Here is a 26,199-nt window from a genome sequence, read left to right as displayed (position 1 = left end):
AAGACCCAGGACACGCTGGAGGGACTATGTCTCTCGACTGGCCGGGGAAAGCTTCAGCATTCCCCCGGAGGAGCTGGAGGAAGTGTCTGGGCATCTTTGCTTAGACTGCTCTCCCCGCGACCCGGTCCCAGATAAGCGGAGGAAAATGGATGGATGCTGGTACAAGTAATATTCCCTCCTAAATTAAAGAACATATTCCAAAAGAATTTTAAAACTGGGATGTAGTGACAGGATTCACAAACCTGCTTCAACACCTATTAGCTGGTTTTAAAGGACCATACCACTGTTATTGCATTCCATTACTTTGACTGTGTATGGTGTACATTACAACTGACCACTGCTAAAAAGATAAACTAATGCTATAGATTAATAAAAGTTCTATCATTCTGACAGTCATTAGCTTCTGTTTAGTATGCTACAATAAAAATAAAAATAAAATCTTCAAACGTCCACCTGCATTGACAGATTTCTGGCCACCTGGAGACAACAGCAAATGCAGTAAACAGCATATACATTATAAAGTTGATATGGTGAACATTAGTAAAATGCAGCAACATTAGCATTCATTCGGAGTCATGTTTCTGGCCATCTGATAATATTCATTCTTTTAGCTCCATTTTGGTCTCCAACACCTCCAAAGATACATTTCTGACTATTAAGCTACTAAATGCCGCAGTATGTTCATCAGCTAGCTGCTAATTTTGCTGTTTGTCTTGGGTATAACAAACCCTCTGTACACCAGCAGCCCAGCACCAATCAGCTAAAAGATGCTAAAACAGACCACAGAGTTGTGCGTTTGTAATCTGAACCCTTTCGCATTGCATATGACCCATTGTAGATAACAAAAAAAAAAAAAAATGCTTTAAACAATTGCAATCTATTATAGTCGAGACACGCTGCCTTTGATTTTTTTGTTGTTGCGGGGATTGGCATTTGGAAGCAGGAACGACTTTATAGCACATCTCAGTTCAAGGACACAAACAGTTCCTCCAATGTCAGTGAAAGTGCCAAAAATTGAAAGATTATTCCCTATCAAGTGAACACTGTGTGCACACAGTGGCACCTCCCTCACACTCCTGCCAGATTTGTTCACCCTGCTGGGGACAAACAAATGACACTATTATCACTCGTGTTACTATATACTGAAGAGTCCAGTGATTTCACCCAGCTTTAACCCCGAGCAGAGGTCTAACAACTGAAACACCTGAGAGAAGCGTACAGGTTTTTTTCAACTGAACGACTTTGTTGTATGAGCAGGCAGCTGGATGTTTGCAGAGATGGAAAGACAACAACCAGACGGTCAAAGCCAGGTTTTTGGTATTAACGTGGTCAACCAGACATTTTTAATTTCCATTTTCTTTGTTTAACAATGATCATAGAACCTGATTGCTGTCAAAGTGAGTACACCAAAGGAGGCCTGGAGCTCTGCAGAACTCAGACCCGCCCTTGTTACGATCCTGCTGCTCATCTGCTCAAAAAAAAAAAAAAAAAAAAAAAGAACTGAAAAAAACAGCATCACTCTTAGCAGACGCCGCTCTCACCCTGTGAGTAAGGGGTGGGGGTGGGGGGGGGTGGGCAGACAACAAGAGTAATCTCAGGATGGCTTGTAAAATGACTTAAATGTAGTTTATATTTGTATATAGGCAGATAATGTTTGGTTGATTTCAGGGGGATAGCAATAAGAACTTAAAAGTCAATACAATCAGAAGGTCTTAGCTCACTAGCTAGGTCAACAGAGAACCGGTTATACATGCATTAAAAGAAAAAAACCCATTGAGAATGAAAATACAATTTAAAAATCTGAAGTTAAGATTACATCCAAATTTCTTTGCCCAGAAACTACCAAACGAGTCTCCAACACTAGACTAATTCTTTTTAAAAAGAATACAAGTTGAATTTCATTTTTAAATAAAATGGCTAATTGACATTATTGCACATGAGCAAAAGACAGTAATACTATTTGAACTCTGTTCGTCGACCCGCCCCCTGCTCTTCCTTGACGGACCCTCCTGAAGCACTTAAAAACGTTCAGATGCCTGGTGACGTACAGCAACAAGAGGCTTCATCAACAGTAAATAAAGAGGGGGGGGAGGGGGGGGGAGAGACTCGGACTGGGGACTCGACCTGGGTGAGAGGACAGATAAGACAGCCAGCAGAGATGAGGGCAGAACATTTACATTGTGCTATGATGTACAGTAAATGGCTGCATAAGTGCCTTTTCTTAAGCTTGAAAGGAAAAAAAAAGAAGTTCAAAAACAGGTATTTGTTGTTGAGGCATCATTAAAAATTAGCCTGTGCTATTCATTCAGGGGTGGCGACATAAAATCCCAAACAAGAGGCTTCCAACAGCTTCAAACCAGCAGGAGAGAAAATCTTTCAGGACGTAAAAAAATACCGACGATAATGTTACCCCTCAAATTCTGATTGCTGCTACATTAAAAATGCACGTAATCGTGTGCCACATGGGGGAAAAGGCGTTGAAAATGGTTCCTCTATACTCCATTCTTATTTGTCACATGTTTTTACATGTTCCGCCACCTCTGTATTGGTGTTGATTGGCAGTGTCCAGGTCCAAGAACATGGCAGAGTGATTCAGTAAAAACACCAGCTGCAGTGAGGTTATTTAGGGGAGTCACTCTGGAGGAGGCTGACAGTCCACCGCACCATCACTGACAGACGTCAGTGTCGTGCTCATACCGGCCCATTGACCGACAATTCCTGGGGTGGCGGCGTTCCCTCTCTGTTAAGATGACAGAGGAAAGTGTCAGATACAGACAGAACCTAAGAGGATGACACCTACTGTTTGTGGGTTCACTCAGGAGAAATGAAGCTCTAGTGCAGGGGTATTCAAGTAAAACTTAAGTTAGAGAAAATGTCTTGAAGCAAAGATCCAGAAGATCATATCTAACTATTTAGTGTGATATATATTTAAGTAGCCTAGTAGTTATATCAACATCTGCATGTAATCAATACCTGACTGTTAAATCAAATTAATTCAGTACAATTCAAAAACCTTTTGATATTTATTGTCACGTAAGATAGAACTGAACATATACTGTATGTATGACTGCTGTTATGTATAATGTTCTCTCATTTACTAAAGAAAAGTTTAAAGCATTTCAAAGTAAGAGAAATAAATGTGAAAACTAAAATCTCAACACATCTTATTTAAACAGTTTTAGAGGCTCACTTTCTTCCCCTCTTCTATTCAACTCCCCCACTTTTTTTTAGCTTGTCCTACCATGATTTTAAACCTGGGCATAAATGGAGTGAGGCCATTCTGATACACATGTGGAGGTGCTCATTGGTGAGCCTGGAACGATATTTAGTTTTCATTATGTTCATTGTGGAGGAAGCTGCCTCGCAGTTGTGTGTGGAGACTTGATTGGCTGAGTGACATCACATGGGATGGCTTAACTCGCATGCAATTGGTCTGTGCATTTCCTCATCCACTAACCCACTAAACCACAAAGACTACAAAAGCTGCGCTGGTTAAAACAGAAGCACCCCGTCAGGTTTTAAATCATAACCTTCTGTTTTGGCTGTAGGTCGACCTGGGCCACAGTCTGCCTGTTAGTGACCTCTGCTCTAGTGGGTCCTCTCAAGGACACTTAAAAATCTAAGATGTCTTAATGCACTGCTTGCAGTTCACGGTTATCTCTCCCAAATATAATACTGTAGGGTCAAAACAGGTTTTAGCGATGGATTCTCAGCTTTTTCTAACAAAGAGGAAAAGAACTGGATCCCAGACATTTGAATTAGATGCACAATGACACCTATCCAAGCTCAGATCAGTGTCAGCTGTTTATAGACTTTTTTTCATCATGACAAAATAAAACTCTCCATGTTTTTAACAGAATAAAACTACTTTCTACAGCACACAGCTGTGGAGCTATGTCACTTCATATGAAGTCACACTTGCAGCTTTGGCGAGCTCTTGACAATAGAAGAGAGAGTATAGAAATACATGTGCATGTAATGAACTTAATATGGCCCTCATTATCAGAGGGCCACCACCCTCCACTGATACGTTATCATTTGGTAAACAGACTTAATACATGTATAGTGTTTTTCTATACACTAAAGCACTTTCACTCTATTTGCCTGCTCACCCATTCACACACCGGTGATATTGCTGGGAGCAACTATGGATCAGTGCCCAAGAGCACTTCGACATGTGCACCCAAGAAGCTGGGTATCGAACCACCGACCCCACAGTTAGGGAATGACCCGCTCTACCTCCTGAGCCACAGCCGCCCCATTTATCTGCTCTGATGTAGGAATAATTATCTAATTCAATAAAAATGTAGGAAAACAACATATGACCACCACAAGTCATAAACAGGCTATTTTCTGACTAGCAGCCAAATTACTCCGCAGGATGTTTTTTATTGGAGGAAAAAGTTCTATAATTTATAAAGACTGGATTTTATTACTTTTTTTCCTATAATGAATCAAATCTGATTCCATTTCTCCAGAATCAGTAATCAAAGTCATTATTTAACAGGTGGTTACGTACTTCCTGTCACTCTGTGTGGTTCCAGGTGAATCCTCTGCAGGCTGCTGCTCTGACGCTTTAGGAGGATCTGACAAAGAGAGTTTCTCCAGAGAAATTGGACTCTCCTCACTGCACGAGACACACAAACAATAAAGGTATAAGTTCCTATTGATTCCAAACCAACATACTTTCAGTTTCACTTGCTTCAATATTCAGTCCTGATCACGTGTCTCTGAACAACACTTCTGCCAATCTTGTCTTTTTTCTATAGCTGACCTTTAACTTCACTGGGATAAAAAAAAAAAAAAACCACTTAACATCTGAACTTGAATGTAAGCTGAAGTTTCAGAGTCGTTCCCAGTATTTACTTTACTTAGAAAGGCAAAACTGAATGAATCCAGTAATTTCAAATCCCAGTCCAGTCTATAATTACCTCAACGTGGTGATTATGTTTTAAATATAGATGTTTACATAGACACACACAAACTCTTCATCTATGACTGCAGAGTGGACTGGTCAACAGAGGAGCATCTGACAGCAAGGGTGTCAGCTGGAAAATGCTAACCTTTTGAGGTCAGCTGTCTTGCTGCCAGGGGTGCTGGCTGGTTCCGAGGTGATGGCTGCGGCGGGAGGAGCCCCGGCATTTTTGTCATCCTCCTCGCTGTCGGATCCCCCAGAGGAACTGCTGTCTGAGGCCATGAGAGGAACCTTTCTCCTTTCTCCTACTGGCTGAGCACCGGAGGAGGCACTAACACCTGCTGACACACAGACACAAAAGATGTTCAGGTTTGTTTAGTACTGTTTTTAAAAGCTTTCACCAACTCTCAGTTGTGACAGGGTCAGCAGTGTCCATCTCCAACAGAGAGGAAGTTAGGTGGGATGGAGTGGATGCAGGCAGACACTCACCACTCTGCCCGTGGTTTTGTTTGGCTTGTTTATCTGCATCACAGCTGCCCGAGTCCACAGGAGAGCTGCACCTGGGATCTGTCTCTGTACTGTAGGAAACCAGAAGGTACAGGATGAAAACGGTCACAACAGAATCTTACACGTGTTCTCTTACTTTATCGTTTTGTTTTGTGTTCATCTTAAAGCCTAATACAAGGCAGTATTACTTACATTTTCAGACTTTTTGTGTAATTGTAAAACTTTCAGAACTAAAAAAGAAAAAAAAAAAACTAAAAGATTTACCACAAAGGCTTCTGGTAAATTCCTGAGAGAAAAGTGGTGTTGAAACAATCACCCTTGAGGCTATGAGCCAAAACATTACTGCCTTCTTATATAAAAGGTCACTAGACTGGTGAAATAGTGTTATCTTGTGCACCAATTCAAACTATGACCTATTAGGCCTATAATAAATTGCTGTTTGTGTCTTTTTTTTTTAGGCAGCTTATGAAATGTGCTCACCCAGATGAAGGCTGGAACTCATTGAAGTTGGCCCAGCCTGTTTCCTGGGTCTCAGCTCCACTCCGAGTTGAGCTGTCCCACCCTGCTGAGGTTTGGGAAGCTGAAGACCCTCCAGAGTCCCTGAAATTCGCAGTCCAGCCTGGACCTGCAGACAAGACGAACAAAATTAAGACAAAAGAGTCTATTGTGCAGAGCTGTTCCTTGTGGGCAGCTGCTGTCCTCTAATGTACCTGTATCTGATGTGTTTTGCTCAGAGTCTTCGTCCTCATCCGAGTCAGATCCGTGGTCCCGTTCCCTATCTCCGTTCTCCAAACTGCTCCTGGAACTTCCCTCTGAGCTTTGGGAGACTCCAAACCTAGAAGAGAGGGATAATGGAGATAAATTGGAGAAAAATGAGAAGGTCCACAAAGACAGGCAGGCTTGTAAACGACTACATGACTTAAACCAAAAAGATAGGGAAACAAATCAGCAGGTTTACCTTGTTCTTGATTTAGCTTGTGTTGCATAGTTGATCTCCTTCTCCTCCCAAATGTCCTCTTCCTCGTCAGCATCATCAAACTGGCGTATCCTCTCTTTACAACATGCTTCAAAAGCAGCTGCATTGGCCTGTGTACAAACCACACATTTGAACGTTTCGATTTTATAGAAACTATATAGCGGCTTAGGCAGAAGTGTGGTCCAGAAATGAATCAGTAGTACAGTAATGTGAGAATATCTGTATTCTTCTACAAAGTAAAAATAAATTCATTCTCTTAACATGATTCTAGAAGACCATTCTGGAGTAATAGTAAAACACAGGCACTTACACTATTATCATCAGCATCTAAATTGAAGTTTATTTCAGCGATTCTGTCAAATGTGGCACTGAGGACAAAAGAAGTCACATGTTCAAATGTTAGCCAGCACCCGGATGTTAAGGATAATTAAATACGTTGAGCAATAAAGAATCAGACACTTACACTAAATTATTACTTTAAAAAAAAACAGCACAGGTTAGGATGTAAAGTTTTGCTTTCTTGAAAGGGCAACAAGCTGTGTTAAAACTTGGATGACTTACTTGATGTTTTCATCATGCTCACTGAACTCCTCATCATTGAACCCGAACTGATCCACAAAGTTGGCAGTCATCTGTTGGATCTGATAGTCAGAGAAGGCCTGGGAGGGCCATGAGAAGAGGTTACTCGAGATGGATATAGCCAAGATTTTATTATTGCTAGTTAACAATGATAGTGCTGAGTCCATCCTACCTGCTGGAGAGACAGGTCATTGGGGAAGGGGCTCTCCAGGTCATCGTCCTCACTGGACGAGTGCATGTTGTGGGTGCTTACCTGCAGGACACAACACAGAGGTATGGTCAGATTTTTTTCCCCCAGTGTTGCAGGGTTCTAATGGCCTTATGAGACATATTTGCCCAAGATTACAGGCAAACACTTAAAAAAAATAAAAAAATAAAAATTGTTCATAGGGAAAGCAGTCAGATATTAGTAACTGTCCTGTGATATAAAGCTCAGCTCATCCTACTGTATTTCCTTTTGATGCTGCCATGCTTTAAAGATTCCCTATGGACTTTCTGAGCTGGATCTCTAATGGGTCCCCATTTGTTTATATCATGGATGCACAGGCAGGCATGTACACACAGGTGACACAAAAGTGTGGCTGTATTAAGGCACAGTACGCGTTCCATTGATCCACAGGTGACAGCAACACATTAAACCTTCAAAGACAAGGGAAAAACAGAGTGCTAGCAAGTAAACATGAATGTAAACAGTGTGGGATTTAAAATACTTGTACAACTAATCTGAACTTGTTTGTTAATGCTCAAGGATATAAAATGTGTTTTGTTGAGTAACACTAAATGTAATGGTGTCTTTAAATCTACTATTGTTTATTAAATAAAACAAAACAAACAAACAAACAAACATGCTTACAACTTCTGTTGTCTATGCTGTCATGTTTATTAAAGGGCACATTTGAAAAACCTGCTCTGACACTGTGCTGGGTTGCTTGCTCCTGCTCTGAACACAACAGGATAACTCTGAGAAAGAAGACCAGGAAATGATAGGGCACTCAAAAAGCTATTTATTCAGAAAAAAAGGGTTCTCTGACCAGCTCGACAGTATTCCTCCTATTAGTTTCTCTCAGGGTCTCGTCCACAAAGCTCTCCCAGCGACCTCTGCAGTCTTCTGGCAGCTCTGTGAGAGTTAACCACACTTTTACTGAACGTTTAGTGACAAGGGTCATGTCTGACATCAGGCCTACTGCAGTATATGCTTACCTTTGATGAGGTCAGTGATCTGAGCCTGTACCGGTCCTTTCTCCAAGTTCTGCACCACCATGTTGGCAATCCTGGTCAGATGACCCATGTTACCTCTCCTGGTGCCACCCTCAGCCCTGAAATACACGCTTTGGATTACCTTCAACACATTAGTTCTACTGCAGCACCACGATTTCACCTGTCATCACACATCTGTACTGCACTTATGTTGGAAAACATAATGCATGCAATACAAAACACAAAGCCAGTAAGTTAATATTTCGAGTTTTGATAGGCTTAAGTATATAACTTTAATACATATTTTGCAGGACCTGCAGAGCAGAAAGTGCAGCTGCACAGAAATGGTGCCGTGGTAGGAAATGTGTTACTTTAATAATGCTTACTGTATTTTATCGTTCTCCTCCCAAGCGTCAAGGATCCTCTGTACCAGTCGACACTTCTGGAATAGCTGAAGGGTGAACAGATTTAAGATGACAAATTTTTTTTACAAGAAATTAAAAACAGCTATGGCTGTCCCTCATCAGATTAGTCTTGCTGTTGTCAGCTCTGGGTGTTCTCGACTGATGCAGAGCCCTAAAAAGGCCACAAAGCGAAAGAGGTTTTGGGTGTAATATGTCATGCTCAGGGTACCGAGCTGCTTAAGCCACCTACATGTGCCACAAGGGCATTGTGGATTGAGGTCTGTGGGTCACTGCTCTTGTCCGTCTCTGCTGTCTCCCCCTGCCCCTCTGGGTTAGACGCTGCTGGCTTCCCATCGTGGTTCTGCAGGCCTGGGCTGGGCCTGTCTTCTGATGAGGGGTGGTTCAGGATAGCTGCCACACACAGTTCCACTTGGAAGTGCAAAAAATTGTTCCAAGAGTATCTGAAGAACAGATCCTATACAGAGAGAGGGGGATGGAGGGAGGGAGGGAGAGATAACAGTCTTTATTTAAAGCATTTCAACTTATTACTACAACACGACATGGTTCTGTGCCTCTCAATCATAAACATAAAAAAGGCCATGTTGGTAGAATCTGGACCAGGAATGACCTCTCCAGTGCCCCCTTGTTGAACTGCTCCAAAGCAGCCATACCCACTTCCCTTTGTTCAGGTGGTATGATAAAGTAAATAGTGCTTCCCTGCCCCATGACTAATCCTGCACAAATCTGATGCAGTGTTTTCAGGAACACAAACAGAATCAGGTCAAAACATCCTCTAATACACCTTCTAAAGAAAGAGTTCAAACACATCTTATTCCGTATGTGTGCAATAACAAAAAGCAGCTACAGATTTCCAGTGTGCAGAATCAAGCAAGGCTGAGCCTACCAGTAGTAGGTCCAAGGTGGCAAGATTGCAGAGCTCCTGGCAGATACTGGGGTCAGTGGTCTGCAGTAGGGCGGCCACCAGGCGGGCCACGTGAAGGCGGGCGTTCCCCAGTGGCTGCTCTAGAACGCCAACGGTTGTCAATATTGCACTTTTCTGTAGATGGAGTAACAAAAGTGCATCAACAAATGTGTGGCCACAAAATGCTGTTTTGATACCAGTATACAAAAACCCAGAACTTCAATGCTACAACTGTACCAGAGGGGAACAAAGCTATGTAGCGAGTTACTGCACATCAAATTAAATGTGCGAGCTATAGGGGCCACCATTTAACTTGCAAAAATATTCTGAACAATGGGATTAACTACTAACACTTCCACAAAAATCATATAACTAACAATTTTTGTGTACTTAGGTTTGGAATTCATTTTGCTTCATGACTAGGTAGTAACTGTGTCTTGACCTTGGGGGGATCCAGAAGAAGCTGCTGGAAGTTCTTTAAATGGGGCTCAATGGCATTTAAAATACTGCTGTTGACAGTGTAAGACCTTTCATAACCCTGAGAATACAGATCCATCAGCCCTTCCAACCTGGGAGACACAAGGAGACAAAAAAAAAAAAAAAAATTCAGGCAACAAGGCTTGAAATTACAAACATTATACTAACCAAGTGCCTGCATCACAAATTTGCCATGAGGTCTTATTGCTCAGAAGACCAATGTGACTAAGCTCCCAAAACCTTCACAGGAAGCGTTTTGACTCACCCTGACCGCCTAGTCTCCAGTAAGGTAAGTAGCACTTGAGTTCCGTTAACGATGGAGGCTTCGCTCCTCTCCCCTTCAAACAAGTTCTTGAGGAGCCCCGCTACATTGTCCTGCCTGAAAGACAGATTTATGCTGTAGCAAATTCCTGAAACTAAAACTTTAATGATTAAGGCATGCTATTGATGTGTTCTAGAGCTGAAACAAGTAACTCAAGTGTCCTATTATGCATTCATTCATTTTCTACCGCTTAATCCCTGAGTGTCCTATTAGTACACAAGTATAATGAGAACAGTGAGAATCCTCAGTTTGCCAGTTATCCTAAATGTTTATGGGACTGCTTAGCTGACTGTACAGACACCGTTGTTCTAATTCCAGGGATAATGTACATCTGCCTCTGATGTTAAACTACTCAGACGTTAGTCTTGGGAGGACAGTGAGAATCCAGTCTGCCACAGCCACTCATGTATGTTGCTACTTGTACTGTCATGTAATTGTTGCTTTTAAGTAATATTTTATGTTTTATCTAATCTGCATTCAGTTTTATCAATATATACATTTTAATGTTTTATGCATCTGTGTGCACTGTGTTAAGCACTTTGAATTGCCGTTGCATATGAGAATGTGCTATATAAATTATCTTGCCTTGCCTGTTACTCTGCTTTTGTTGACACTGAGCTGTGGAAACGGGTGAGAAGTTCTAGGGCCAAGAAAAACTCAAACTTGCAAAAACAACAAAGAATCAAAATATCTGTCAAACAGGCTCTGCAAACAAATGTTTGTACACACACTACAGCCTGGTGTTTACTTTTTAAGAATTCTTCACCCCAGATTGGGACATTTCCAAACCTGCAGTCAGCTACACAATAGGCCTTTAGTGTGTTTACAATCAGTGCTTGGGTGGACATGTCAGATCAAACAACTTATCACAGCTTTACCAAGTCTCATCTTACACCGATTCAAACAAGGGGGGGGGGAGAAGAAAAACAAAAGCATAAAATGAACCGACCACCTTGGCAACCATTACAGGTCAAAGGTTAGATTAGTTTGGCCACCTAAATAGCCAGTCTGGTGCTATTTATTATTTCATCTCTAATGTACTATAGCCAGACAAACACCGGGTTTTTCAGTACACACTCATTCTAAATAGAACTACCTCAAAACAGAAAAAGTTGGGATGGTACGTATAATCAAAATGAACAAAATAGTAATTTGTAAGTCATCAGTGTCCTGTATTAGACTGAAAACAATATAGCAGCACATTATTTGATGTGATACCTCATCATTTTTATTGTGTTCAAAATAAACACTCATTCCAATTCTGATGCTGGCAACACATTCCAAAAAAAGTTGGACAGTAAAGCATTTACTACAGTGTGATGTTACCATTCCTTTTCACAACATTTACAGACTAAAGACACCAAGTGATTAAATGTGTCGGGTGTAATTTTGTCCCATTCTTCCTGCAAACAAGTCTTAATGTGCGCAACAGCTCTGGGTCTTCCTTGACACAATTTACGTTTCAAACTGCGCCACGCATTCTCTATTAGGGACAGGTCAGGACTGCAGGCAGGCCAGTCCAGCACTCGCACCCTTTTTCTCCACAGCTATGCCTTGGTAATGTGTGCAGCTTGAGGTTTTGCATTGTCTTGTTGAAATATGCATGGGCGTCCCTGGAAAACGTGTACTCTTGAAGGCAGCATAGGTTGCTCCAAAATCGGAGTATTTTTCAGCATTAAAGTTGCCATCACAGAATTGTAAGTTACCGTTGCCAAGGGCACTGACAAAACCCCAGACCATGACAGACTCTGGCTTTTGGACTTGTTGCTGGTAACAGTCTGGATGGTCTTTTTCACCTTTGGTCCGGAGCACACAGCGTTCATTCCTTCCATAAAGTCCTGAAATACTGATTCATCTGACCACAGTACACGTTTCCACTGTGTGATGATCCATCCCAGATGCCTCTGAGCCCAGAGCAGTCAACTGTGCCTCTGGACACTGTTGACCCAGTACAGCTTTAAGCAGCATTTATGGATGTTACTACATATTGTAGTGCCTGACACAGCTGTGCCAGAGTAATCATGGGCCCATTTGATTATACAGTGAGGAACAGAAGTATTTGAACACCCTGCGATTTTGCAAGTGTTCCCACTTAGAAATCATGGGTGTTCAGGTGTTCAAATACTTATGTTCAGCAGTGCAAGACAAATAAATTCTTTAAAAATCATACAATGTGATTTCCTGAAATTTTTTTATTATTATTCTGTCTCTCAGAGTGGGAATGTACCTACAATGTGAATGTCAGACCCCTCCATGATTTCTAAGTCGGAGAACTTGCAAAATCGCAGGGTGTTCAAATACTTCTGTTCCTCACTGTATCACTCATAGAAGAGTGGCGATTCTTGATGCAGTGCCGCCTGAGGGATCAGAGAGCACAGTCATCCAACTTAGGCTTGTGCTCTCGCCCTTTACGCACTGAAATCCCTCCAGGTTCCTTGGATATTTTAATGACGTTATGAACCATAGAGGGTGACATATCCAAATCCCTTCCTATCTTTCTCTGAGGAACATTGTTTTTAAACATTTCAATAATTTTCTTACACGTATGTTGTCAAACTGGTGGTCCTTGGCCCATCTTTGCTCTTAAAGGGCTTGGTCTTTCCTGGATGCCACTTTTGTACCAAATCATGATTGTAATCACCTGTTTCAAATGGAATCATCATTTCATTGTTGTACCTCATTAGTAGCCCTGAAATGCAATCGCCCCAACTTTTTTTGGAATGTGCTGCAGTGAGGGTTTATTTTGAACAAAGGATAAAACTGATGAAGTGTCACAACAAATAATGTGCTGCTGTATTGTTTTCAATGTAATACAGGACATAGATGATTTAAAATTATTTTCAGTTTTAATTTTACATACTGTCCCAGCTTTTTATAATTTGGGGTTAATATAAGTAACTGACAGTCCTCATTTCTACTGGGCAGGGATCTATTACGATGCATGTGGGAAACAGTTTTGTGGCTTCATCCTCCACTGGGAGCATCTCAGAAGCACAGTAGCTTGTGTGGTGCAGAATTTTCCTTGATTTCTAAGCTACTACAGTGGGTAAGTAGATACATAGTTAACTGGTATTTTGTCAGTTTTAATTGTGTTTTTGTTCTTACTTTCTACTTTGTTGTACTGTAGTATACAGACAAAGACTACATTTAAGTTATGGAACACGTATCAAAAATTTGTGGCTGTGTTTTACTTCTTAAAAATACATACATTTTTTTTTGTATCTGTGTTTCACATATTGTGCCTGCTAGCAGGAGAAAAACGCTAGCATTTCTTCTTCTGCTTGAAAGGCAGTTGATGTTGTAATGTGACTAGTTTGTAGGCTATAACCAGCTTTACTGAAAGTGCTACGTGATTGGTGAGTTGAATTGTTTTCAGCTGATGAAGTGGCATCTGTCAAAAATAGACTAGATGTGTATCTTTAGCGGAACATAAAAGAGAGCCACTTCTGAGACGTGCTGCAGAGTTCCAGATACAATCACAAGAATTGTCTAGACTGACTGCAATCAGCTCTGATGACCACATTGTAGACGGAGTGTGACACATCATGCCCGAGGGGTTAGATTCTGTTAAAAACTGGATATGACATTTACTCTTCCTCATTCAAAATGTAACGAGGCACAGTAACTTACGACTCCAGTACAGCCAATAGTGGGTCAACCTCCACATTCTCCTGCATCTGACTGGCCTGGTCTCGACTAAGGCGGATGATGTCACAAAGCGTTTGGGATGCATTTGATTGTCTCTGAAAGGTAAATTCACTGAATTAGAAAAGCTGATGGCTCCTTTAGGGTTTGTTGATCTGACAATGCATCATGGCAACATAGTGACAGGTCAGCTCCCAGCAATTCCAACTCTCACCTCCTCATCTTTACCACTATGGATGAGCTCTGTAAGTCTCTGTACCAACCTCTCCTCATTTAGCCACTGAAATGGAGGAAAAAATAAGCTGCATTAGAAACTTTCACATTGTTCAAATTGTTTTCTCAGTAGACGTAAACAACCATGTTTCGATAGCTTACAAGGAGAACCTCCTGTCTCAAGGAGGCAGGCTCTACACAACTGATGAGGCGAAGCAGCAGATCCATCATGGCAGAGGCATCAATATGTTTCAGCACCAGACCAATGAAGCCTTCCTTTTTCTTTAGAAAGGTAATCACCTGTAAAATTAAAAAGTGCTTTCATTTCTACACAGCGGTGTACTGTAAGTCACTTTTCAGCAGTATGGTGGATTAACAGTGCTTTCGACTGCCTATTTACATGCTTTATTCAAGAAAGTGTTCTATCATCTTTTTCATTGTACCTGTTCAGTTTTCCTGGCAATGAGGTTGCCAATGGTTTTGCTGAAAAAGCTGGCCAGTAACGGGTTGAGGGGCGGGTCCTGCTCCAGGAAGTGGTAGAGCATCTCGAGGAGAGATTCATCCCCACCCAGCTTATCATTTATAATGGACACATCTGATGTCAGGAGCTCACAAGCAATGTTGGGAAATCTTATAAGAAAACAGAATGATCAATGAGAGGCAGAGGACATTTTAATTGTGATTAATTATGCATACCTATAATGAAATTCAGGGTGTTTATATGGGAGATTAGTTATGAATTATTGATAAATTATTGCTTGAGTTGTACTGTTGTTGGAATATTGAGAGTGCAGACACTCAGCTGATTTAGGCATTAAGTGATGCTTGAACACAGGACAAGAAGAAAGCAAATACAAGGATAAAAAAACTGCTTTCCAGTGTATTGACAATTTTTTATTTTCTCCTTTTAAGAGAGTATACAGTGCTGTGAAAATGTATTTACCCCCTTCCTGGTTTTTTTTTTTTTTGCATATTTGTCACACTTAAATGTTGCAGATCATCAAACAAATTTAAATATTAGACAAAGATAAACCAAGTGAACACAAAATGCAGTTTTTAAGTGATGATTTTATTTATTAAGGGGAAAAGCTATCCAAACCTACATGGCCCTATGTGAAAAAGTAATTGCCCCCCTTGTTAAATCATGACTTTAATGTGGTTAAGCACATTTTTTTTGGAAAGCTGAGTTAAATTTCACTAGCCACACCCAGGCCTGATTACTGCCAAACCTGTTGAATCAAGAAATCACTTAAATAAAACCTGTCTGACAAAGCGAAGTAAGCCAAAAGATCTCAAAAAGAAAGACATCATGCCACAATCCTAAGAAATTCAGAAACAAAGTAATTGACATCTATCAGTCTGACAAGGATTACAAAGCTATTTTCTATTTGTAGTTTATAATAGCTGTACTGACTTTGTTTATATGTTGTATTCTGTACTGTGTATAACTCATAACTTTTGTGGTGGGACTCACTTAAAGCGGCTCCTCTCCTCCAGGTCAGCAGGTGGCTCTGTGGTGATGAGGCTGACCAGCTCCTGCATGCAGTGGTCCTGGGAAAGGAAGAGCAGCAGTCGACGGTTTTGGGCCTTACACTCCTGCAGGACGTCATCCTCCTCCATCAGTTCTCTCAGTGTCACGTCCTCCTTGTCCAGCAGCTGGTCGATGTGGGAGGTGGTGTGCAGGTCAAACTTCCAAAACATGGTGGCTGCTGGGATGGGGGACAGAGCCCTAGATCATTTGACAACAGAGTGAGGAGATGGTAAAGGAGAAAAAAAAACAGAGGTGGGGAAGGATGAGGCAACACAGGGAGGCCCAGCAGTGGCCAGAGACAAAAAAACAAAGGCGTAGGAAAGGGAAGAGTGGACAGTAGGTGGGGAAGGAAGCAGGGGAGATAAACTAATGTAAACAAAGATGTAAGCCTGAGAGTTAAACCAGTAATAGCTAGAACAACTCACCACTTTAACATGACTACATTATATATGGACTGTAATATTCTTGTATTAACATATGCATAACATGAACACAGTTACATTAAGCATGATCAAGTTAAGAAGTATTCAAATTTTAGGGAGCAATAATATGGAAATTTTAATGAAACATTTTGGGTGAAAATTAAGCTTTATTAAGGATTCCACAGGACTTTGGAATAGAAACTACAAACGTATCACTGTTCTTTCATTTCACAAGGCTCTTTCATGTAAAGACATAGAAACCAATCTGAAATTGGCAATGCTGCACCCTCTTGGCTAAATTTGCCTTTGTGGCTATCACCATGTAATCTACATTATCAACATAACAGAAAGATGGCGTATGGGGTTAAACACTAGAGGGTAGGCTGTGGAGCACAGAGAGAGGGTAGACTCTTTCCTCACCAGCTCTTAAATTCAAGCAAACCACTACACTGCAAACTACTTTTCTGAGCACTCTTTTTATCCCCAGCTGACAGAGACAGATACAGTATCTGACTGACCGGGACATGACAATGTACTCATCAGGGTGTGTACAAGCACAGGAACTGGCCCAGTCTGAAATCTGCAACGCTGCACCCTCCTCACCCTCCTTAATGTGTATTTATATGGATAGTTGCAAATATAAAAATATATTTATAGAGCACAAAATATATTTGTTTGCGCAAACCAAATTATGTTCCTTATAATGTCTCTTTAAAATATCATTTATGTGTCCAAAAAACATTTTCTTGCCCCCATAATGTCCTGTTCTGTGCTCAGAAATAAGGCACAAATAAAATGCTATACTAATGACTAAGGTAGGCAGCCTTGAGGAATGTAGCAATGCCACAACTTGCAGGTCACTGAGATTCCTGAAGGAGAGAAGGGTCCACATGTTACAAGATTCATGATGACCTTCTTCCATGGACCATAAGGATTACAGAATCAGAATCTGCTTTATTGGCCAGGTGTGTCTGACACAAAAGGAATTTGATTTTGGTACATCAGCTCTCAATGTGCATCTACATATCCCCATGCAAGGCAAGTAAACAGTAAACCAGCATAAGGCTGTGTAATATAACAAAATGAACAGTATTAACAAGCAACAAACAGTGCAAACAATGCAAAACAAGCAGTATAACAGGCTGTAAACAATGCAGACAGACAAGGAATGCTCATTGTGAAATGACCTGAACCTGAGCTTTCAGCTTTTCAGAGTAGCTCCTCTTTGCTGCTCTGATCTCCCTTGTCAGTGTGTTCCTGGCCTGGCTGTACAGAGTCCTGTCCCCACTTCTGTAAGCCTCCTCTTTAGCACAACAAAGCTGCTTGAGTTTTGCTGTGAACCAGGGCTTGTTGTTGTTGTATGTGCAGAAGGACTTGGTGGGTACACACACATCCTTACAAAAGCTGATATAGGATGTCACAGTGTCAGTGAGCTCGTCCAGGTCTGTAGCTGCAGTCTCAAATACACCCCAGTCTGTGCAGTCAAAGCAGGCCTGTAGCTCTGACTTAGCCTCCTCAGTCCAGATCTTCACTGTTTTGACCACAGGCTTCGCAGCTTTAAGTTTCTGCCTGTAGGTTGGAATAAGATGGACCATACAGTGATCAGAGTTTCTAGCTCCAGGCTAGTTATCTGTTCTGCCAGGAGCTGTAATGCGCTAGTGTGGGCCTGCGGCTTTAAATAGGCACCTACCAGGATGAAGCTCGAAAATTCATGAGGAGAATAGAAGGGTTTGCAGTTGATAAAACGAGTCTAAGTCTGTGTTACATGTCCTCTGTAGCACTGTGACATCTGTGCTTCAACCTTCATTTATGTAGAAACAGATTCCACCTCCTCTCATTTTCCCAGACAGCTCCGTTATGCGACGCATTCTGTACACCTGGAAGCCTGGTACTTGTATTGCGCTGCCCGCGATCAAGTCGCTCCACCAGGTCTCCGTGAAGCACAAAGCAGCAGAGTGTGCAAAGTCAGAGTTAGTCCTGTTGACGAGAAGAATTTCATCCATCTTGTTGACCAGGGAGCGAATATTTGCTAGGTGGATGGACGGGAGTGGAGTCCAGGTCCCTCTCTCTCGTAGCCTTACTAAGGCGCCCACACACTTGCTACGCCGGCGTTTCTTCCAGATCCCGTAGATTGCAGCTGCACCTCCGATCAGAATGTCCATGCAGCATTCTTCGTTCACAAAAATTGGAGAAGGGTAGTTCGGTGTGAGTTGTCCAATATTTAACAGTTCTTCTCAGGTAAAAGTAATCTGGGATGGCCGAGAAAACAAAGAAAAACAACAAACACAAGAGAGCACGAGTAACCAAGGCTGCCATTGCTGTTGCCGCCATCTTACAGCACCTGAAGATTTAGTGCTGTTGGAGAGGGATCACCACACACCAATACTCAGAATCAGAATCACATACAAGGAATTTGACCCTAGCACAGAGGCTCTCAATGTGATTTTAAGGCAGCAGGGAATAGAAGATAACAATGCTTTAAATAAATAAATACCAAACAATACATCCTTCAGGTCTCCAGAAAGAAGTCACTTTCCTGCATGGTCAAGAAGTTCACATTTTATCAGATCTCACCCAAGAAGTTGGGAAACAAAAGCACAGCTGTAACTGAGGTAAAGAATAACACCGGGCTGGTTTCCTGTTTTCGTGTTGTTGTTTTTGTTTTTCCCTGATTCTTTTTGTTCGTTGTACTATGTGGTGGTCTTTTTTTCCATTTCACAGGGTCAGAGCTACAGTCGTTTCACTAAGTATTCAGACCCCTTTTTGCACAATTTATTGTATATTTCATTTCAAATGGATAAAAAATGACATCTTGCCCATCAAACTAGCCCCATTAAGACCTAATAAGTGAAAATATGTTTTTGGCAGAAGTTTGCAAAAAGTTTTAAGAAGAAATCTCTCATTTACAGACTCTTAATTCTGTTATCTTAAGACTCTTAATTTACAATTATCTAAAATGATGACAGAGAGATTACTGTGATCCAAATAAATGTAGTCATAGTCTGTGCTCATACATACCAGTGGATGAAATGTGGATATCTTTAATCAGACCTCCCCCACGGGCAGGCAGGCATTTGTGTTTGTGCAGACGACAGAGAGTGTGGTGAGGCCTGGCATTTATCAGCATGGGTCTCCTGTTAAAATGCAGACCTCTTAAGGAGATGAGACACTGAGAGGCTCACCATAACCTGCACAACACAAAAAACACAGAGAACATTAATCAATGAGATTTAAGAAAAAATAACACGGTCAGCATACCGTTCAGACATCATTTTAGATCTGCATAAATTAAGTGAATGTATACATGAAGAGATTCTATGTATGCTTTACACCACTGTGAAGTGTCACCATCCCTATATCACCAGCCCAAAGTTGGTGATATAGGGACTGTACAAAGGTTTTAGGCACTTTAGATGTTTAGATTCTTCTCCATCACACAGTACCATCAGGGAGGTGCCTGATCAGTCCTAAACACATTCTACAGCATGACAATGACTGCAAACATACAACTAGCGTCATAAAGAACTATCTTCAATGGCAAGAAAAACAAGGAGTGCCACAACAGATAGTATGGACCTCACAAAGCCCAGATATTAACATTATGAAGCCAGTCTCGGATTACATGAAAAGACAGAAGACACTGAGAGAGACTCAATCTACAGTAGAACTGCAGTTCTCCAAGATACTTGGAATAATCAACTTGCCAACTACTTTGGAACACTAGGCAAAAGTGTACCTAATTGTTATGTCTTCTGATGTTTCATGTCACTAGGGCGACCAGTGTGGCTGAAAAGAGATAACATCTTAGTTACTGCAAGGAAATAGAGGGCTTGGGCTGTTCTATTGCTACCTACCATTGGGTTTTATTTAACAGGGTGGCCTGCATTTCCCCCATGTAATACAGTCTATGAGATCATTGGGTATGCATTTTAGCATAGGTTATGGCTAGAAAACAGTGCTGCTTCTTATGGGGCCCTGAAGATTTTTGATGGTGTGTCCTGATATGCCTCTTTTAGACCATATGATGGGTCAAGCATCATTTAACTTGAATACCAAGCATCCACGGGGAATGCATTCTTTGGCACATTTTTTTCAATAGTTGTAACTGTAAAAAAAAAAATTGTTTTTAGACTTTCTGGCTGAGATGACAGCACCCACACACAAATTAGCCCGTTCTCCATCCGTGGCACCTGAACTCACACGAGCAATAAGAGAGGATGACAGAGAATGATTTCTGATAAACTTCACACAGTGTTTCATCAGGAATACTATTTGTTTCATTTAGATTTTACATTTGCCTCCAGGAAGATATTTAGCTTTTATATGAATTTTGCTATTGCAGATATACTGCTACTCTAGAACTATTTTAATATATATCACCACTTCCACATCACATCACTTCCTTTCTCTGCCTCCCCCCATCCTCCTCCCTGTGTATTTATTCTGCTTGTGTTATTTTCTAATAGACAAATGGGTGTTTTGTAAAAATGTTCGTAAAGTTTTATGCTTTTTTAAGTTATATATGATTGATAAAGTTCAAATGTAAGAAGATTGTATAAGGGAAGATTCTCTACAAAAAAAACATGTCTTATATTCTCTTATAATCTATTTTGTGAACTTGTTCTATTTTATGAAAATGTATCAGGATATATAGTCTATAGGCACATACAACTGTCAAGCCAGACTTTACAAAGTTTATCCGAAAGACATATTAGGCTATGGCATATCGGTGTTTAGGTCTGGAAAAGCTCACAAAACATTATGCACGGTTCCCAGGCTGAGACACAAAAAAACATTTTAACTACACTGAAAGCATACACACCTGTTGTCTGCATGCTTATCACACTATACTTAGACAACTGCTGAACTAGATTTGGTCAAGGTCTCCTTCTCATCAGCACCATAACTGAGGCTTTTACATGCCTACTATCAGAAGACGGTAAGAGGAGAACACATCTTTAAATAACGAAGAACAAGTATTAGAGGCTTTTGTTTTTCTTCATTGTGGTTGCTGTGGCGCCCATTCGAAACAACCCAACACACCAGCAGTGACAAAGAGAAAAAAACAAACAGTATGTCTGCTGGCTTTGTCAAACCTAACAAAGTTTTCTGAGCACCATGCTACCAATTGTTGGTGATGGAAGTTAAACTGAGGGAGGAAATAAAAGTGCTTCCTCTTTTTTCTTTTCCTTTTTTCCTGAGGAGGACGTTCCTTGCACATGGAGCAGCAGCAGCATCTGGTATACATTTACAGAGTACACAAATGCAATAATAGCCTCTTGAATGCTCCCCGTGGACACTGAGCAAATGCTTGACTTTACATCCAAAATAGAACCCACCAGAGGCAATTGCAACAAAAACTGTCTACTGGCATATATAACAGACAATAAAAAGAGGAACAATGGTGTACATAAAGGGCATACATGTGGATGTTGTGAGACAACAATAGCCTGTAAAGACAAGTTAAAACGGTAAAATCAAGCAAAAGGGACTTCGACATACACTTCGCATGAGCTCTTCTTCACATGCTGAATGCAAATAAAGCCGCAACTAAATGTTTAACAGTGCTACCAAGTGATCAACCAATTTACAACAGTGCACTTCAGAGGATAAACTACAGTTTTACTCAGCTTGTTCCTGCTTACTTACACTTAGATGCACTGAAGTTGTAAAAGTAGATGGGCAGACCTGTATCTAATGGCTGATACACAGATCATGGTCTCAGAATACTGAAAGTGTTCTTTAAGAATAAAAGCCAGTGAGTTTATTTGTGCTTTATAATACTCCTTAATAAATGAAAAGTTCAGAGCATTTCAACAAATCCCATTATTCTTTGGGTTTATTGCCCAACAAAAATAAATAAATAAGCCATAGCTTCAGACTCTGAAAAGTTGAGATGGGCACTTGCCTTTTTTTTTTTAACTTAACTTTTTCTTTACTTTAACTTAGATAAGTAGTATATTTTAACTGAGTAACATCTGATTTCCTCACTTATAATAGTGTGGTACTGAAGAGGGTCCTGTTTCCCCAAGACTGTCTAACAATGAGATACATATTGGTGTGTAACTAAACAAATGAAAACTGAGCTGCCGCAGCCTTGGCATGTAGTGCCCACTGACTAGGGGGTTGGAGATCGGATTTCTGTTTACTTCAACTCCAGTGGAGACAGCAATACCAAATAACACAAGACCAAAAGAACAGATTAGCGTTACAGTGATTACAGTCCTCGTGGTTAATTACAATCTCCACCACTGTGTTTTAACCAGAGGTCTCTTTCTATCCATAGGTAACGAACGTTAACCTGGCCTAGCTCAACTGAGCACAGTTTCACTGCTGTGTCCTCAGCCAACTTCGTATGATTGTATTGAACAACACTACCTATTAGCTAGTTATTTAACTACTTGATAATAGCGAACATTGAAATGCATGCACTATAACAAGGAAAATATCAACGAGGAAGATAAATACGTCATCCTCAATTACACTTAATGTTAACTGGTAAACAATCTAGCGTCTATTAATAATCTTAACATATTCCATTAGCAAATATAGCCAACATTAATGAGATTCAACATTGTTTGGTCATTTTTAAATTGACTTCAAAAGTTAAACAACTTAGCTAGTTAAAAGTTCACGTTAGTTCCTCCTTTGCGCTGATTAGCACGTAAGCTAATTAGCTACTAACGGGTAACGTGTGCCGAGCTGAGTTAGCAAACTCAAATAGCTCTCCAACTTGGGTTCAACTTTGTCGATGCTGCAGCATAATTAACGCTAGCTAGTTGCTCAAACTTATGACATTCTTGTCATCCAAAACCTACCTTTTAAGTGAAAGTCTGCTGCTGTTCCTTCTGTCTGTATTAGATTGTTACTGGAGTTTTCGTCAACCAGCCAAGTCACTAGCTATCCAGCTAAATATTAGCTATCTGTGTTAGCTAAGATACATTAGCCGATGAGCGAATAGTGATTTGTTTTGAAGAAGGGGTCAGTCTGCGACAACACAGGCTAATGTTAGCTAGCTTAACTCAGCTAACGTTAGTCAAAGGTGGCTCTGAACTATATCAAATACACAGTTCACCAGCGTTGACGGCTGCTTGACATTTATAGCAATACCCGTTATTTCAGATATAGGTTAGATTGTACGAATCGTAATCACGCACAAAGTAACTCAAATGCGGGTCTAAGTTTAGCATGCAAAGCAGGAAAAACTCAGTCATATTTTTCGAATCAAAATGGCGACAGGGTTACGAGAGCGCGCACAAGACACGCGGGGTTGTGCATCGACTTCAAACAGTGCACTGAGCTCAGCAAAACATTTAAGAGTAGGCTACTGAAAGATGCGACAGTGCAACACTGTTATACCCACTTAAACTTTGTGTAAGATTCTCAGGGTCTTCACATAAAACATGTCTTATAATGTATCTCCAGGCAACCTATATACGTGTTATTAAATGGTACTGACCTTCGTACTTTATGGCATTTAAACTATAAAACACAGATTTGATGGATTATATTACTTTATCCATAAATGTTGTTTAATTAGAGTGAGTTTACTCAGAGCACAATGAAAAGTGCTATTTTTACCCTCTTATCATCGGTGTCAAAAGTGTTTTCTGAGCCTGACCTCTAACCTTTAAAGATGATTACGTTAGTGTGTTTATTACAAACAGATAAGCATGGTCAACAAACTTTGCCAGAGTAAGACAGTCAGGGTAGTCAGATCTGCAAAATAAAGTAAGCATTTTTAACTGGCAGTCTTCTTGTTATTGTTTGCACTACTGTCACTGATTGTACATTAATTTGTACAAATTAATTGTACAATTTGATTGTAATCTCTGCATTATATTGTGTTGTTGTATCTTCCTTCACCTTCTGCTTTAAAGTGCCTTAGATTTGTGATTTTACTACCTATTTAGATTTGTGTTATTGCTCATCTACTTTATATTTCCCTTGTATTATGTGGCATTCAAGTGAATGGCAAAGTAAAAATTTCATTGTACAGGGAAACATGTTTCTGTGTGTGAGAAATAAACACTTTGACCAAACACTTTGACCTTGACCTACATGGTTTGAGTCATAGCCTATTAGGTTAGTTTTCTTATTGTTTTTTATTCTATTTTTACTCTACTTTTATTCTATTTTAGTTTCCTAAATGGTATGGCATTCAATACTAGATGAGAGAGAAACGGTTTTGTATGTCCTGCACATAATATATATTGAATTAACAATAAAAATCTTTGATCTCTTTGAGTTCTCTTAACTAAGGTGAATTGGGTTGAAAGACAATGTGTTTTAGGTGAGTGTCACTCACCTGAACTGACAAAATGTAACCTTATAGGACCAAAGTCTGAGTCCGTTCAGGCTTGATTGTTTTTATTGTTTAAAATTTGATGTCTGTGGTATACCAATTCAGTTTGATCATTTTTTTTACTTGACTTGAATTTGGATTTGAAAATTAACAACTAAAATTGAGCAACCTGAACATTTGATGTGAACCCCCCAAGAATAATACTTAATATAAAGCTTTTGAACTTTTAAGATGGAATATGGTTTTTAATATAATTTCTAATCCTTATGTCCTTGCTTTGCTTCCATATAGGCTTGCAAAGTGCAAATTAATTATTTTGACAGACTTTTTAGGCAAGAAACAAATAATATTATGAAACAGTAATGTGAATGCAAAAACCCCTTCCTCTGCTATAAAATGGCAAAAAGTGTTTTATGTGATCTGAGATTTCAAGTTTTTGTTTGTTTGTTTTGTCAGTTTGTCGTCTTTTTTTGTTTTATAGCCTAGAGCTGCTGATACAACTTTATGATCATTTTGGAGGCTGTAGTTCATGGTGCAGAGAATTGTACTGGATAGGTGTTTCTAATATTAAGGTGGTGTACAAATATTCGAAACAATTCTCTGTGTAAGGTGGTGAAACTCAACAGCAAACTACAGCCTCCAGAATGAAAATATATTTTAAAGGGCCCATGGCATGCTTTTCCTTGTTTTTTTTTTAACTTATCAACAATCTTACAACAGTGAATGATAATCTTAGAGTGGCCTAAAGATCAAAAAATGAGGTGAACATATGTTCTAGTATTTCTATGCAGAAGTAACTCGGTTTATCCACGTCTCACAAACTGTCACTTGCGAGACTTTTTTTTTTCTACCCAAATAAAATATTACGTGATAGTTTAAGAATCTCCTTGAATGGGCATAAATCCAGGCAGTTGCACATTCATGTGAGCTTGCCTGACATCCACCAGCTCTAATATAAAAGCAGAATTTTTTGACTGCATTCAGTTTTGTGGATCTATTTTACCTCCTGCTGCCTGCACAGTGACCAGAGGATGTGAAGGAAAATACAGGGCCTGAGGCTACTGCATGTCCAGGAATGCTCCTGTACAGGGACTTGCTGTTTTACCTGATAGGTTCCAACCTACAAGCAGCCGGCCACTGAAGCCACCATTGTTGTTAGTGATCAGCTAATCAATGCTGGATTCCCCCGGAGCACAGTACCTGTTTGTTTTGAGTTCTTGAGGCCAGTGTCTCTTCGGCATGCGATGTTTTGCTGGGGAACAAGCAGATTAATGACCTATGATGTTATTGTTGGAGCTACCTGTTGCTATTAATTTCACTACTTTGGGAATGTACGTGGTTGTGTGGGGGAAAATGCAGTGAGCACCGGTTGGATTTACCACCTTGGAGCTACTTGAAAGGGAGTGATGTTTCGACTACTAGGTGGAACTTAACAGTAAGTTTAAAAAAAACACACACATTACATGTTTGTTAACGTGTTGTTTCTATAATTTTAGAAAGAACTATTGTAAGGCTGGAGAAGTTACTATGTCTGCATTATGCCAGTTAAAATATGGGGTTTTTAAATTACCCGCTTTGTTTGTGTTACACATCTCTTCTCATACTGTTGTTTACCTATCTATGGAGGAGAAATTCAAATTAATTAATGCCATGGCGTTCGTTGTGCTGTCCACTTCGGACACAACACGGGCAGCAAGACTTCTGTGGGCTCACAAACTATCCTGTCGTTTTTAGGAAGAGGCTTTTTGGTTTTATTATTCAAAGCAGTTTCAAATAAACAAACA

The 26,199-nt window shown here is 40.3% G+C and overlaps 1 protein-coding gene across 3 annotated transcripts; it reads right to left on the bottom strand.

Annotated features, from left to right (window-relative positions):
- Positions 1–2,119: 2,119 nt before the first annotated feature.
- ppp6r2a (protein phosphatase 6, regulatory subunit 2a) lies at positions 2,120–23,385 on the bottom strand. Of its 3 annotated transcripts, XM_020601367.1 has the most exons (25): positions 22,929–23,385; positions 19,847–19,896; positions 19,129–19,298; positions 15,632–15,886; positions 14,601–14,787; positions 14,320–14,457; positions 14,159–14,224; positions 13,930–14,042; positions 10,243–10,356; positions 9,943–10,069; positions 9,483–9,635; positions 8,829–9,053; positions 8,561–8,625; positions 8,178–8,293; positions 8,009–8,094; positions 7,150–7,230; positions 6,960–7,057; positions 6,709–6,766; positions 6,381–6,508; positions 6,133–6,257; positions 5,903–6,047; positions 5,405–5,493; positions 5,064–5,256; positions 4,520–4,627; positions 2,120–2,740 (listed from the first exon to the last, which is right to left on the bottom strand). In XM_020601367.1, exons 4-25 carry the CDS (start codon positions 15,856–15,858, stop codon positions 2,692–2,694), a joined length of 2,691 nt encoding a protein of 896 aa, XP_020457023.1. In that variant the 5' UTR covers positions 15,859–15,886; positions 19,129–19,298; positions 19,847–19,896; positions 22,929–23,385; the 3' UTR covers positions 2,120–2,691. The 3 variants fall into 3 exon arrangements, with proteins under 3 accessions (XP_020457023.1, XP_020457022.1, XP_020457024.1); XM_020601366.1 differs by lacking the exon at positions 19,847–19,896; XM_020601368.1 differs by lacking the exon at positions 19,847–19,896 and having other exon boundaries at positions 5,064–5,253; positions 22,929–23,384.
- Between the last annotated feature and the right edge of the window lie 2,814 nt (positions 23,386–26,199).

Source organism: Monopterus albus, unplaced genomic scaffold (assembly GCF_001952655.1).
Source record: "Monopterus albus unplaced genomic scaffold, M_albus_1.0 scaffold51.1, whole genome shotgun sequence".
NCBI lineage: Eukaryota > Metazoa > Chordata > Actinopteri > Synbranchiformes > Synbranchidae > Monopterus > Monopterus albus.
This window is presented reverse-complemented; position numbering and strand designations above follow the sequence as displayed.

Coding starts and splice junctions, on each gene's coding strand:
- ppp6r2a (XM_020601367.1), bottom strand. CDS start 15,858: ATGTTTTGGAAGTTTGACCTGCACACCACCTCCCACATCGACCAGCTG. Junction 14,458..14,600: donor TTGCCAGGAAAACTGAACAG/GTACAATGAAAA, acceptor TTAATTTTACAG/GTGATTACCTTTCTAAAGAA. Junction 9,054..9,482: donor CCACCTTGGACCTACTACTG/GTAGGCTCAGCC, acceptor CTCTCTGTATAG/GATCTGTTCTTCAGATACTC.